Source organism: Tamandua tetradactyla, chromosome 15, assembly GCF_023851605.1.
Source record: "Tamandua tetradactyla isolate mTamTet1 chromosome 15, mTamTet1.pri, whole genome shotgun sequence".
Taxonomy (NCBI): domain Eukaryota; kingdom Metazoa; phylum Chordata; class Mammalia; order Pilosa; family Myrmecophagidae; genus Tamandua; species Tamandua tetradactyla.
Window position 1 is genome coordinate 20,848,246 of NC_135341.1, and position 13,536 is coordinate 20,861,781.

A 13,536-nucleotide genomic window follows, 5' to 3' on the forward strand; every position below is an offset into this window, starting at 1 on the left:
CTGGCCCAAGAATTCGCATTTCTCAAAAGCTCTCAAGTGATGCTGCTACTGATGATGATGATTCACACTCTGAATAGCTGGGGTCTTGGGTTCTTGGATACTGGGGGAAAGAGCTTACAGATGGTCAAGAATGAAAGATAGAACATTGAGTTGTTAAGAGGGTGAGTTTGGGAGTTACCGCTGGGTTCTAGTTGGAACCCAGGCAATTACTGGCTATGTGGCCTTACGAAATTCACTTAATTTGCCTGTGCTTGTTTTCTTATCTTAAGATGGAAATGATAGTATGGCTCAAACCATGGTTTATGGTGAGAATCAAGTCAAATAGACATCTCTTTAGCAGAGAAGGGAGGCCAGGAACCTACAGTTTAGGGAGCACCCCAGGCGCTCCTCTGCCCCACACTTCCATAGGCACAGGGTTTCGGTCCAGTGGGCTTGTGGTCCCACCTGGTCTGTCTCCCCTCATGCTCATTGAACTCTCCAGAGCACAATAAATAATAGGTGTTTGAATTAATGAATAAGTGAATGAGCAATTTAATGGTAGGGCAATATTTGGATTCAATTATTGGTATAGGTGTCTTAACTGTTGTATTTTATCAAATATCTGGATGAATAAGACTAATTATACATGATAAAAGGAGTGTTGGTTTTTATTTGTGTGTGTGCATGTTTGTACCTGTCTGAATGTGTGTAATATGCTGAGACATTTGCTGCTTTGGCTTCTGTGACGATGTGTGGAGGCTCTTAAGAAGCCCCAGAGCAGGTGATGGAGCTGGAGGTGGTGGAGCAGGGGATGAGAACAAGGAGAAGAGCTAGGGCACAGACAGACACCAATTTTGAGCCACATCTGGATTTTAATTCTAGATCTGCCACTTACTAGTGATGTACCTTTGGGCAAGTGACAAAACCCTCTGGACCTCCATTTTTAAAATCTGTATAATAGGAATAATAACTATTATATAGCTATACATCTCAGGGTTGTTTGATTCATTCATTTTTTCGACAATTATAAGATACCTATTAGATGCTGGGCACTATTATAGGCTTTGGGGATACGGCAGTAAACACCACACATCAAATCCCTGAACTAATGCAGCTTAAAATGCTGTGGGAGAGGCTGATAAAAAACAAACAACAAGAAAACAATTTCATGTAGTGGTAAGTGCTATGAAGGAAATAAAAGAGTGACTGAGGCCGAGAGTCAACTGAGGTAGGGAGGGTCAAGGAAGGCCTGCCTGATGATATTACCTGGCACGGAGAGCTGAACAATGAAAAGGAGCATGTGAGGGACTGGGGAAAGGGTGTCCAGGCAGATAGAATAGCATGTACAGAAGCCCTGATGTGGAAGAAGACGGATGTCTCTGGAAATGTTTAAGATAGAGCGGACAGTGCAAAACACATGGATGTATGCCATGATCTGCAGGAAAGGCAGGGGCCAGACCTGCTCAGTCCTCACATCAGATGAAAGATTTCGGTCTTGATCTTCAGAGCAATGGGGAGTTATAGTAGATTTTTTGAGGAGTTAGGCCATGCATATTTATTCTGGGCACTGTGGATTCAGCAATTAACAAGACGACTAGAATCCCTGCCACCACGTTCTAGTGGAGAAGACAGACACCAAACACACTAACAAGTATTTAAATAATTTCAGACACTGTCAATTAACGCTATGAAAGGAAATGTGGCAGAAAGTGACTGGGAGTAGGCACGACTGCTAAACTGATCTAGAAAGTACTCTTGAAGAGGTAACATTTGAGGTGAGACATAAATATTGAAAAGGAGGCAAACCATGCTGAGATGTGGGGCAAGTGTTTCGAAGTTGAAAAACTGCATGGGCAAAAGTCCTGAGATGGTCATGAGCTTGGCATGTTTGAGAGCAGAAGGAAAGACCGAGGGGGGAAACTTAGGGGACTCATGTTTTAAGATTGCTGTGTACAGTTTGGAATGTACATTGGAGAGGAAAGAGTGTGGTTGTTGAATAATCATTAGGAAGGCCATTGGTCCAGGCTGGAGATGGTGCCGGCTAGGAATAGAGTGAGATAGGAGTGTACAGATTTAGAAAATATTTAGGGAGCATAATATGGAAATGAACTGGGTATAGAAGGTAAACAGAGAGAGGCAGATGCTAGTTTGTGAAGTTAGGTTATTGCAGTTGTTCAAGTGTGAGATTGTAGTGGTTTAACTAAGGAGGGGGACAACGGAGCTAGAGAGAAGGGCACTGATTCAAGAGTCCCCCATAATTCTACTTTTCAACCTTCCTTCACAGGACATGGCTTAGAATCACCTCCATATGATCATTCCCTGGACTTTTGTCAATGTCCTGAAAATTCAGAGCAGGCAAAATTATTTCCCTTGTTCTCATCATAATACTTCTATTGAACATCCCAGAGATTGCATAATCCTATTTAGGTAACCATAACAACAGTTGACTGCTGATAGCAATTGATTGAAACCTCTAAATCAGGGATTGCAAACAGGAATGGCTATAGGAGCCAGGCAGGTAAATGTAAGAAGCAGTGGGTTTTATAGGGAGGGCTGGAAACTGTGGTAAACAATACTGTAGAGTGTTGGGCCAATCAAATGCTATTGAACTTTAAATTTTTAGAAGTCTTCTGAATCTAAAAATGTGGTCTGCAGGACATATTTAGCTAATGGATAACTCTCCATTCAACCAGGTCACTCCCACCAGTGGTTCTAAAGCTGATTTTCTCCCAAGTTTTAAACTAAACTGATGAACTTGCGTCCTACTGGCTCTTGGCCAGTGATGAGATTTTTTGCATTTTATCTCTATCTGGCTGCATATTAGCCTTGCCTAGCAACTTGTAAACCCTCTGCAAACTTGGTAAGCAGAGATTCTGGTCTTATTCCAAGTCTGAGTGTGATAAACACATAGAACATGCAGGACAATGTTACTTAATGACACGAAGTCCTTTGAAAACTGAGTCCTTTTTAAAAATGAATAATGAGTCTAGTGAACTGATCATTTCCTGAAAAGTGCCCCCAAATTCTGGTTACCCCAGATTTAGCAGGATTTGGGAAATCTTTGCAATCGGAGGAATGTGAATTGGAGGCTTTTTCACCTTGTTCAAGTAAATCCCTTGCTGAAGTTTTTATCCTTTTGAGAGAAGAAGGTGTCACTTTACAGATCATTTTCCAAGAATTATGTTATGGGCAAGTGTATATAGGGCACCTAGAGACAGAATGTTTCTTTCAGAGATGACTCCTTACCAAAAGGGTGCCAATCCCCAGAAGCCAGTGAAGATTTGGCTAGAGTAGTCAAAACATCTCTGAGCAGGCAAGAGGCTTTCAAGTAAATGATGACTTCTTTTCCTTTGTTCTTTTTGTTGCTTGCTGCCACAGGTTAGCATTTGTAAATTTAGAGTCATATCATACAGCTTTGAAATAATCATTTGGCAGTGTAACATTTGGTAGATTTCTCAGTGTTGGTCTTGAAAGTTGTCAGGTGCTCCGTGGCTGTGCCAACAGTGCTGCCATGCACTGGAAAGTCTACATTGCAATCAAGATGTTCTCTCATATGCAGTTGATATATGCTTCAGTGCTAAGTTCTTTGGAGGGCAATTTGACTGCATCTCCCAGTATTTGAAATCTGCACCTTGCCAGAGACAGCCTTCCACCTCTGGAGCTCTGTCCAACAACAATTATCACACATCCTTATAGTGGTATAAGGATATATGTAGGTTTATTTGTACTAGTAAAAGCTAGAGACAGCTATATGTCCATTAATAGAGGATTGGTTAAATGAACAGCACTATGTACACACTATGGATGGTGGAGCCATTGAAAGAAGGAGGCAGATCTGTGTGTTTTGAGTGCAGGTGAAATGGTAATCCATGGTGTACTGTGGAGTGGGAACAACAGATCTCAAAACTGTGAACATGAGAAGCTATTCCTTTAAAAAAAAAACTATCTAAATTCACATGGAAACACACAGAAAATTCTGGATAGGATATACCAAAGTATTTAACAGTGGTTATTTTTGTAGACTGGGGTAGAAATGGTAAGGCAGCAGGGTGGGAAGGAATAAGAAGACGACTTAAATTTTTTTCCTTTATATACATTTATGTTGTTTGCTTTAAAAAAATAAAGTAACAACTATACATTATATTTTTAATGAAAAAAAGCAAACCCTAAAAATTCAAAAATTTAAACACCCCAATTTGGATATATATTATGAGAACATTAGCTTAAGTGATTATTTTTTCTCCCTGTTGCATGGATTGATTTCTTAAAATCGATTAGTGGTTTTAACGGTTTGCTTTAGAATTGGTTACTTTAGTTATTGAATAATAGCTAAACTGCTATTATGATCAATAAAAAGTCATGCAAAAATATATTTACCATTCTAAGAATGAAAGATGGATACCTTAAAACTGAAAAAAAAAAAAAAAAAAAGGAAAAGCCTCTAAGATGATTTCCAACTTCTTAGTTAGGCATGATTGCATTTGGTATTTCCAATAAAAGTAAATGATAATATTTGGAAAAACAACAGCAAACGTTATAGTTGCATTGTGTGTGTGTGTGTGTGTGTGTGTGTGTGCATATGCTAACCACTTGCCACAAGTAGTTGTTAAGCACTTGAATGTGGCTAGTTCAACTTGAGATATACTGCAAGTGTAAGATGCATACTCAAATTCGAAGAATTAATATAAAAAAGAAATATCTTAACTTTTTAATGTTAGTTAAATGTTGAAACAATAATATTTTGACTACACTGAGGTAAGTAAAGTATATTAAAATTAATTTCACCTTTTTGTAAAAAACCTTTCTTTAGTTAAATTTAAATTGAATTTTTAAAAAAATTTAAAATTACATATTGGACAGGGCTATGCTATATTCCTAAGAATTCTGTATGCTGATTTTTTTCAAGGTAAGGTACAACATACTCTGCTTGATTCCACTGCTCCTGTTTTGTAAATACACCTTTATGAAATTGAAATAATAGGCAAATTGATCACACTAACTCAGCAGGTGGGACATTTAGTAAGGATATAATGATGTCTAAGAAAGATTTTGTTTTAATTTAATTTGTTCTGTTTTGCTTTTTTTGCATGTATGGGAGAAGATTTTAGCTTAAATCTGGAATCACAAACTGGAGATTCTCAGACACATTTGGCGTTCACCTGTTTTTGTTTTTATTAGAGAAGCTGTGAATTTCCAGAACATTCATGCATAAAATATAGGATTCTGATACACCACCCTATCACCAACACGTGCATTGGTGTGGAAAGTTTGTTACAATTGATAATAACACTTTTTTGGTAATTCTACTATTTTTTAACAGCAGTTACATTTTTACAATTGGTGAAAGATTATTAAAGTAGTACTATAATTATTGTCCGTGGTTTACGTAGGGGAATTTTCCCCCCACATTCCCAACCTACTATTTTTTTCATCCATGTTTTTATTTTCTTACTGATCTACCCATATACTGGATTAATGAAGTATCAGTCACAAGGCTTTTACAATCACGTAGTCACACAATGAAAGTATGTGGTTATACAATCATTATCAAAGATCAAGGCTACTGGAGTACAGTTCAACAATTTCAATATTTCCTTCTGGTTATTCTAATACACTAGGAACTAAAGAGAAATACCTATAGAATGAGTCAGTAGTCATAATCATTTGTTAAATCCTGATTTCCCAGTTTCACCTCCTCCCTCTCATTTGATCATTCTTTCAATCTTCAGGGATATCTGGGCAATGACCATTTACATATGGCTTTAAATATCATATTTATCATAAAATCTCCATTTCTAGCTTCTCATAAAAATGAGAAGATCTGCCCATTCATGTAACTTTCCCACATGGGCAAGTAGTGGCTACCTCCTTTAGATGAGAATAAATTTTCAGTTTTACTGTAGTCTCCACCATTTCCTGATGTCCTACCTGTCAGGCATTATTTTATAGTCTCCATTAAAGGAGTTCAACAAATTTTTTTCAAATCTTCTCTTTTTCCTGGGTACAAAGATGTCATACTCTGAAGTCATATGCCAGCATTTTATCATTGCTTTAGATATTTTTTCTTTTTTTACATTTTTTCCCTATGATTCAGCTATGGGGCTGCTATCATTTTTATACTTAATTTCAGAAAATGGAGAGTTTATTATGAAGCTGTTCTAATAGGAAATTCATAGTAAAATGTCAAGTCTACTTACGGTGGATGAGTTGATATGCTCTGAAAATTATTAACTTCTTTTCTAAGGATTATTATATATTCAAGATATTAAGCTGTTTTTCAGAATATTCCTTTAATGGGAAACCAAGTTATCCCAAAGTTTCTTAGCACATAAAAATATATTGAAGAAAACATAAAATCAATACATTCTTTAATGTAATGCTAAAAAGGCATCATCAAATTCAGGAATAAGCCTCTGTTGACATGGCCCAACCTGTAGAAATAAGAAAATCGGAACTAATGAAATGGCCTGTAGTTGCAAGATTTCACATTCATACAGTGTCATAAAATAATAAAGTCTTGACAACTAGGTCAATAGGACCTACTACCATTAACAAAAAAAATCATTTTATACAATAATTTATGCATCCTCTATTCGTTTTGCAAGTATTATTTTAAATGCTTATTATATGCCAGACTCTATCTTTTTTTAAAAATTTTTTTGTTAATTAAAAAAAAAATTACAGGAAAGAAACACAAACATTCCCAATATGTGATCATTCCATTCTACATATATAATCAGTAATTCACAATATCATCACATAGCTGCAGATTCATCATCATGATCATTTCTTAGAACATTTGTATCAAATCAGAAAAAGAAACAAAAAGACAACAGAAAAATAAAATGAAAACAGAAAAAAAAACCATACACACCATCAGACTCTGTTCTTGGTACTGGTGATGCAGCAGGGAACAAATAGACAAAAGTCCCTGATTTCTTGAAGTTATATTAAAGGGGCAGGAAAGAAATAATACATGGAATTTCAGGAGATAGGAAGTGGCCATAGAGGTAGGAAGCGTTGTGTTTCAAAGGCCAGGGAAGCCTTCTCTGATACATTGACACTACATTGGGGAACTAAAGGAAGTGAGGAAGTGAGACATATGGATATCCAGGGAAGATGCACTTTGAACAGGGAGCACGTAAAGAGCAAAGGCCCTGAGGCAGGACCTGTTTGATATGTTTATAGAATAAAAAGACTCCTGTAGCTGGAGCAGAGGGAGTGAGGGGGAGAATGATCAAAGATAAGGGGCCACATAGAGGAAGGAGGGCATCAAACAAACTCGCTGTTACTCGGTATGAGATGAGAAGCTGTTAAAAGATGTTGAGAAAAGTAGTGCTTGTTATGTGATTTAGGTTTTAGCACAATTGTCACCTCCACTATAGAAGCTTGGTCATATAAGATGCATTTACTGATACTTTCTCATGTCATATAAATATTTTTGAAGGCTCCTGTAATAAAGTACCACAAATCTGGTGACTTCAAAGAACATAATTTTATTACCTTACTGTTCTGAAGGTCAGGAGTCCAACTTGGATCTCAGTGGGCTAAAATCAAGGTGTCGGCAGAGCTGTATTCCCTTCTGGAGTCCTCAGGGAAAATCAGTTTCCCGTGTCTTTTCCAGCTTCTAGAAACCTCCCACATTTCTTGGCCTATGGCCTCCTTTATCTTAAAGCCAGCAATATTGCCTTCCTCTTACATCTCCTTCAGACTCTTTTCTTCTCCTTCTCTTTTCCACTTTTTTTCAGAGACACATTCTTAAAAAGTGAGAGTGTGTGCTGTTTTTCCTCTTTCTCCTTTCTTTTATTCTTTTTTTTAGTCAAGGGATGCAATTCACATAGCATAGAATTCACCATTTTAAAGTGTAGAATACGGTGTCATTTAGACATTTACAATGTTGTTGTAACCACCACCTCTATCTCCAAAACATTTTCAAAATAAAACCCCATACCCATTAAGCAGTTAATCCCCAAATCCCCTCCCCGCCTACAGCATCATGGCAACTACCAACCTATTTTCTCTCTCTATGGGTTTACTAATTTTGGATGTTTCATAAAAAATGGAATCATACCATACATGACCTCTTGTGCTGACTTCTTTCATTTAGCAAAATGTTTTCAAGTTTCATTCACATTGTAACATGTATGGGTACTTCATTCTTTCTGATGTCTGAATAAGAGCCCATTTATGTATATAGTATATTTTGCTTATCCATCCATTCACATTTGGGTTGTTTCCATCCCTAAACTATTGTGAATAGTGTTGCTATGAGCAATTGTGTACGGTATTTGCTTGTGGTGTGTTTTCCATTATTTTGAGCTCCCTCTTCCACTTTTCAGGACCTTTGTGATTACACTGGGACCACCTGGATATCCAGGATGCTCTGCCATCTCCAAGTCCTTATCACATCTACAAAATCCCCTCTGCCATGAAAGGTGACTATTCACAGACTCTGGGGATTAGGATGTGGCCATCTTTGGGGGGTGCTGTTTTTCTCCCTGTCACAGCCCCAAGCATCATTACTTTGCTGTATAACCACAGTCCTCTTCCCCAACCTTATGCACATACCCCTCATGGAATATGAATTTCAGTCACATAGGAAAAAAATTCTGAATAAGGTTTTGAAATGTCATTCCAGGGGGAAATCAATGAATAGAAATTGAAATATTCCATTTACACATCTTGTGGTTCAGACATTTCAGATCATTTCTTAAACAAATAGGGTATGTGTGACATAAAGTCACATATTTGGAAGCCAAAGACAATTGTTGATTCATGAAAGTGTGGTGAAAATACCTATGACTGGAGAGAAGCTTACAACCATCTTTAGAAGCAGATTCATGAAGTAAATGAGAAAGCTCCTTTGATGAGAAAAAAAAAAAAAAGAGTAAGGAGCTATTAGCACTAAGAAACTAGAAATGCTGTGGGGCTTCTGAGCAGTCTAGAAGCTTCCCCAACCTAACAGTAGGTTAGTCCATTTGTTCTAAAATCCAATACAGAGCTGCACAAGGGTCCACCATTACCCTCTGTTGGTGGTGAGTAGAGTTGCTTTTTGCTTAGGAGAAAAGCTTTGTATGTGAAAGTTGATAACATAAAGGTTCATAAGTGAACAAAATGTAGATAATATCAAGTACATTTTTTCAATTAATATAGATCTATGATCATAAAATGGCAAACATTCACCGAGTATTTTCCAACGTATTATGCTTGAGCCTTAACCTAGGTTTTCTCTTCTAATCTTCAGAAAATACCAGTGGAGCAGGGACTATTATTACTCTCAGTCAAGGAAAAAGAAGCCCAGAGATGTTAAGTCACAGGATCCTGGTCACACATCTAGTGGGCAGCAGAGCTGAAATCCAACCCTTGACTCTGAAACTTGAGCCCAAGCTTATAAATACCACAGTCTATTCTTCTACTTGTTACCAGACCCCATTCAACCTTTCCTCCCCATAATGCATTTAAGAGGCCATTTGCCTGATTTAAGTCAGAATATTTGGCAGGGAGATGTATGCATGTAACACTTATCACCAATTTTTTTTTTTTAAATTAAAGGTGGGTGTGGAAATAGAAAGAGGCCTTTAATTGATCAGAAAAAAATACTTTAAAATTCCCAATCCCACCTCTGCCAACCATTGGCTTTATTACCTTGGACAAGTGCTAGCTAGAGCGCCATATCTTCCAAATGAGGATAATAGTACTTTCATAAGGATTAGATAATCAGGAAAGTACCAGACACATAGTAGATACCAAATAAATCTTAGCTCTTATCTTAATCTGATTTCTTCAGGAGCTTACACTGAGACAAGGATTCAAGCACAAGAAGTGGGAGAGTAAAGAGGTGAGACAGGTAAAAGAAGGCAGTCAATAAAGAATGCGTTATCAAGCAAATTACTACTGTGAGCAACTGTAGTTTAATTCCACTGGAGAACTCAGGAGCTAGTGTAACATGTGTGCTTTAGAGGAAGCCGTTAAGGGGCAAGGTAGCTGGATTTACACGTGAGCTCTCATCCATCATTCACTGAGGGCCACTCCCAGGGTCATCAGTTCTCCAGCACTTGGGTACCGGGGGATCCGTCTGATGAGAAAGGGAGGTGCTGGCATGTAGATGTTGGGCCTGTGTGCACGGAAAGGTAAGAGGTGAAGGGATGAGGGCAATGTACTGGCCGTCTGCCTCAGTCCTATAACCAGGATACGTCTTACCACCTTTTACACTGTGAGTTTCCCCCTGCCGGGGGAGAGAAATGGCAGGGAAAGGACCTGTTCACCTTTGTGTTGCATATTTAAGTCCTCCCGTAATGCTTAGCCTACCTTAACACTTGGTAAATGCTTGAACAACTAAATTGGCAACAGAATTTTAATTTGAGAATGGAGAGGCAATAGCACTATCAGGGCACTACCTTAACCCTTTGCTTTTTCAAAGAAGTTCTGAGAGTGTAGCCTTAGTCCACCTTAGCTAAAATCTTCACCATAAAGAAAAGGCCCAGGTGAAATTAAGGGAAACAGAGAAGAAATAAAAGTGAGGGAAAGAAGGAAAGAGAAAAATAGAAACATATGCTCAGTAGGACATATAATGACTTTTGTTTCTGAATGCATTGTGACCTTGAGCATTGAGTAATTTCCTGATACCTCAGGGTTAGACAGAAGTTGTACAGAATAATGTCATTTAGGCAACTATTTTTTTTTTTACCATATTTACCATACCAACCCCCCCCATTTTTACCATATTTCATGCATCGTGTCTAATAAAGCATAATGAATTGATATAAAAATAAACCCTACATTTCCTGTAAGACTGCTAGTAATCCAAATCAGGATAATTGGCACAAAGAGTGTGAAGAGTCCAGAGAGGTGAGCAGGTGAGCAGATCTGACAGGACCAGAGGCCTTTCCAAACTGCAGTGTTAAGCAGAGATAGATACCTGATTTCTCTGATGCTCTTCTCTTCTGTGAATGGCCATGTGGTGCACTGCAAAGAATGATCATATCACATTGCTCCAATTCATATCTCTCCCAGAAGCAGAGACTCCAAGAGAAGAATTCAAGTGCAAGTAATTTATTTAGGAGGTGAGCCCAGGCAACATCCATAACAGGATAAGGATGTAGGACAGTGAATGGACGGCAGCCTATAAAGAGAATATTGCGAGCATGTTGGGGGGTTGGGAGCTCAGTGCCACTGGGAAACTCGGGGTACACCTCAGAGTCACCCACACTGAAAGGTTAGAAAGCAGAAGTATTTAACCTTCATGTCCCTGTTGGTCATTAGTCATTAGTATTAAACTCTCTAGCACTCCAGTTTGCCATGTGTGCCAAGATGCTCCCAGGTCCCAAGTCAGAATCATGGATGTTCTTGGTAAGGAATCTTTTGCATTTAAGTGTGTAAAGGTGAGTACGGGAGTATGGAGGGAATGGGGGCAGGGAACTGAGCATCTGCTACACATATCTAAAAATGATTACCAAAAAAAAAGGAAGAAAGTGAAAGAAAATAAGAATAATCCCTGATGGGAGACAATTATCCATGGATCTCTTGTGTTTATGTACATCTTGCGAACAGAAGCAATAGCTGCCTTTGTTCTGGACAATCTTTTCAAGGACATTTGGACAGTGATAGAGATAGCCTCTCTCTCAAGGGTAAAGGATGGTTGGTTTACTGTCTAATATCATAAAACTCCAGGGCAAAGTTCAGGCAGGCTGGTTGCTCATGCTAAAGATTCAGGTTCCCTGAGTTCAGGATTCCTCAAGAGTGATGCAAACACACTGCCTGCACAGCATCTACGTGGGGCCTTCTGTGTTGTCCGCACAGGGCTTGAAAAGTAAGGGAAACCCACGTGAACATGAAGCTCAGGCTGTTTGCCGTGTCATGAATAATAAAGTCCTTGGTCTCTAACCCAGTTTTGTATCTTCTGGTAGTATCCATGAAACTGTGGCAGGCTAACTTGTTAGTCTGCAAGTAGGGTAAGTCCTCAGATCCTTCCCTGTTCTTGATACCTCTACCAAACCAACTAACTGATTTTAAGACTTTTAATAAAAAGTGAATTTTAAGTATTTATTGCACTTATCCTTTGTGGTTTTAAAACAAGCAAGAGACCTGAAAGCCTTATAGAGTTGCTATAAAATTTTGTCTTTTCTCCAAGATATTCTAGCTTTTCTAAACTTTGCCATCGAGAATGCCAGCCCTCTTCCGGAAAATGCCTCTGAACATACACTGGTTGCCATAATCACTGTGTCTGCATCACATCACACTCCTCTGGTTGGAGATCCTGTTATTATTAATGCAAATCCTGCAGTCCATCCATTTGTGCTGTCTCGTAGGACCACATATGTGTGGGAAGTAAGTATATAGGCAAATAGTATTTTCACATGGTACCACAAGGGTTCTAAAATTAAACTATCATCTTCTCTCTTCTTACCTTCTACTGCATGCTATTAATTTAGCACCCACTCTTTGGATCCTGTTATGTGCCAGACACTAAAAATCCTTGAGGACTTCAAGGTTCATTTATTTTGCAGGTATCTATTGAGGACCTACTCAGGCACAGGTCAAGGCACTGGGGCTGTCATGGTGGAACATGGTCCTTGCCCTCATGTGTTTATTGGTTCATAGGGAGACATCAATCAGGTGACTATACAAACAACTATAATATTATAAATGCAATAAGATAAGCAACAGGTGTGTGAGATCACCTAATTGGGACATTTGATGTAATCAGACTTCCCCAGGGAAGAGCCACATGAGTAAGAATTAAATAGAAGAAGAAGGAAGGAAAAGCAGCTAGAGGGAACAGCATGTGCAAAGGCCCTGCGGCAAGAAGAAGCCCGGTGAGGAGAAGGGAGAGGAAGCCAGTGAGGGAGGAGCTAAAGGGGAAGCTTGGAGAAAGATTAGACTGTAGAGCAGGGTCTGTTTGCAGAACCTGTAGGGCCTATGAGCCATGTTAGGAAGTTATTTTTATTGTTCAGTTATAATAAGGCTAATTTTTTTCTCTCTGGGCAAAGTTTAGGCAAGCTTGCTGTTTATTCTAAAAGATTTGAATTTCCTACACTCAGAGTTCTTCAAAAGTGATGCAGGGCAGTGCGATGGTGACTTCGTGGCAGAATTATCACCTGCCCTGCTAGAGACCTGGGTTCAATTTCCAGTGTCTTCCCATGCAAAAAATAAATAAATAAGGAAATAAAATTAAAAAGTGATGCAAACACACTGTAAGCCTGGCATCCATCTGGGCCCCTCTGTGTTTGGTTCCAGGCTGAGGTTGGGTTCAGGTCTGTTTCGCTTGCCTCTCGTCCTCCTTGGACTGCTGGCCAGCAGAAGCCCATTCTTCCCTTAACAAAGGCAGGAGAACCAGAGGACAAGCCCAACCACATATGTACATTTAAAGACCCATGTTTGCTCACATCCCATCAGCTAAAATAAGTCACATGACCAAGTCTTGTGGTGGAAATACATACCCTGCTTCTAGAGGGAAGAACTGCAAAATCATATGGCCAAGGACATGAAAACGGGGAAAGGTAAGGAACTGGGGACATTAAATCCTTTTTCTGCCTCTGAGAAGCCATTGGAGAGTTT

At 38.8% G+C, this 13,536-nt stretch overlaps 1 protein-coding gene across 1 annotated transcript in view; it reads left to right on the forward strand.

The window, feature by feature from the left end:
* The first annotated feature begins 3,311 nt into the window (after positions 1 to 3,311).
* LOC143657878 (cadherin-related family member 3-like) overlaps positions 3,312 to 13,536 on the forward strand; it is a 66,760-nt gene continuing 56,535 nt past the window's right edge. Inside the window, 2 exon segments of the mRNA XM_077130367.1 lie at positions 3,312 to 3,357; positions 12,110 to 12,306. Coding sequence (XP_076986482.1) covers positions 3,312 to 3,357; positions 12,110 to 12,306 — 243 coding nt within the window.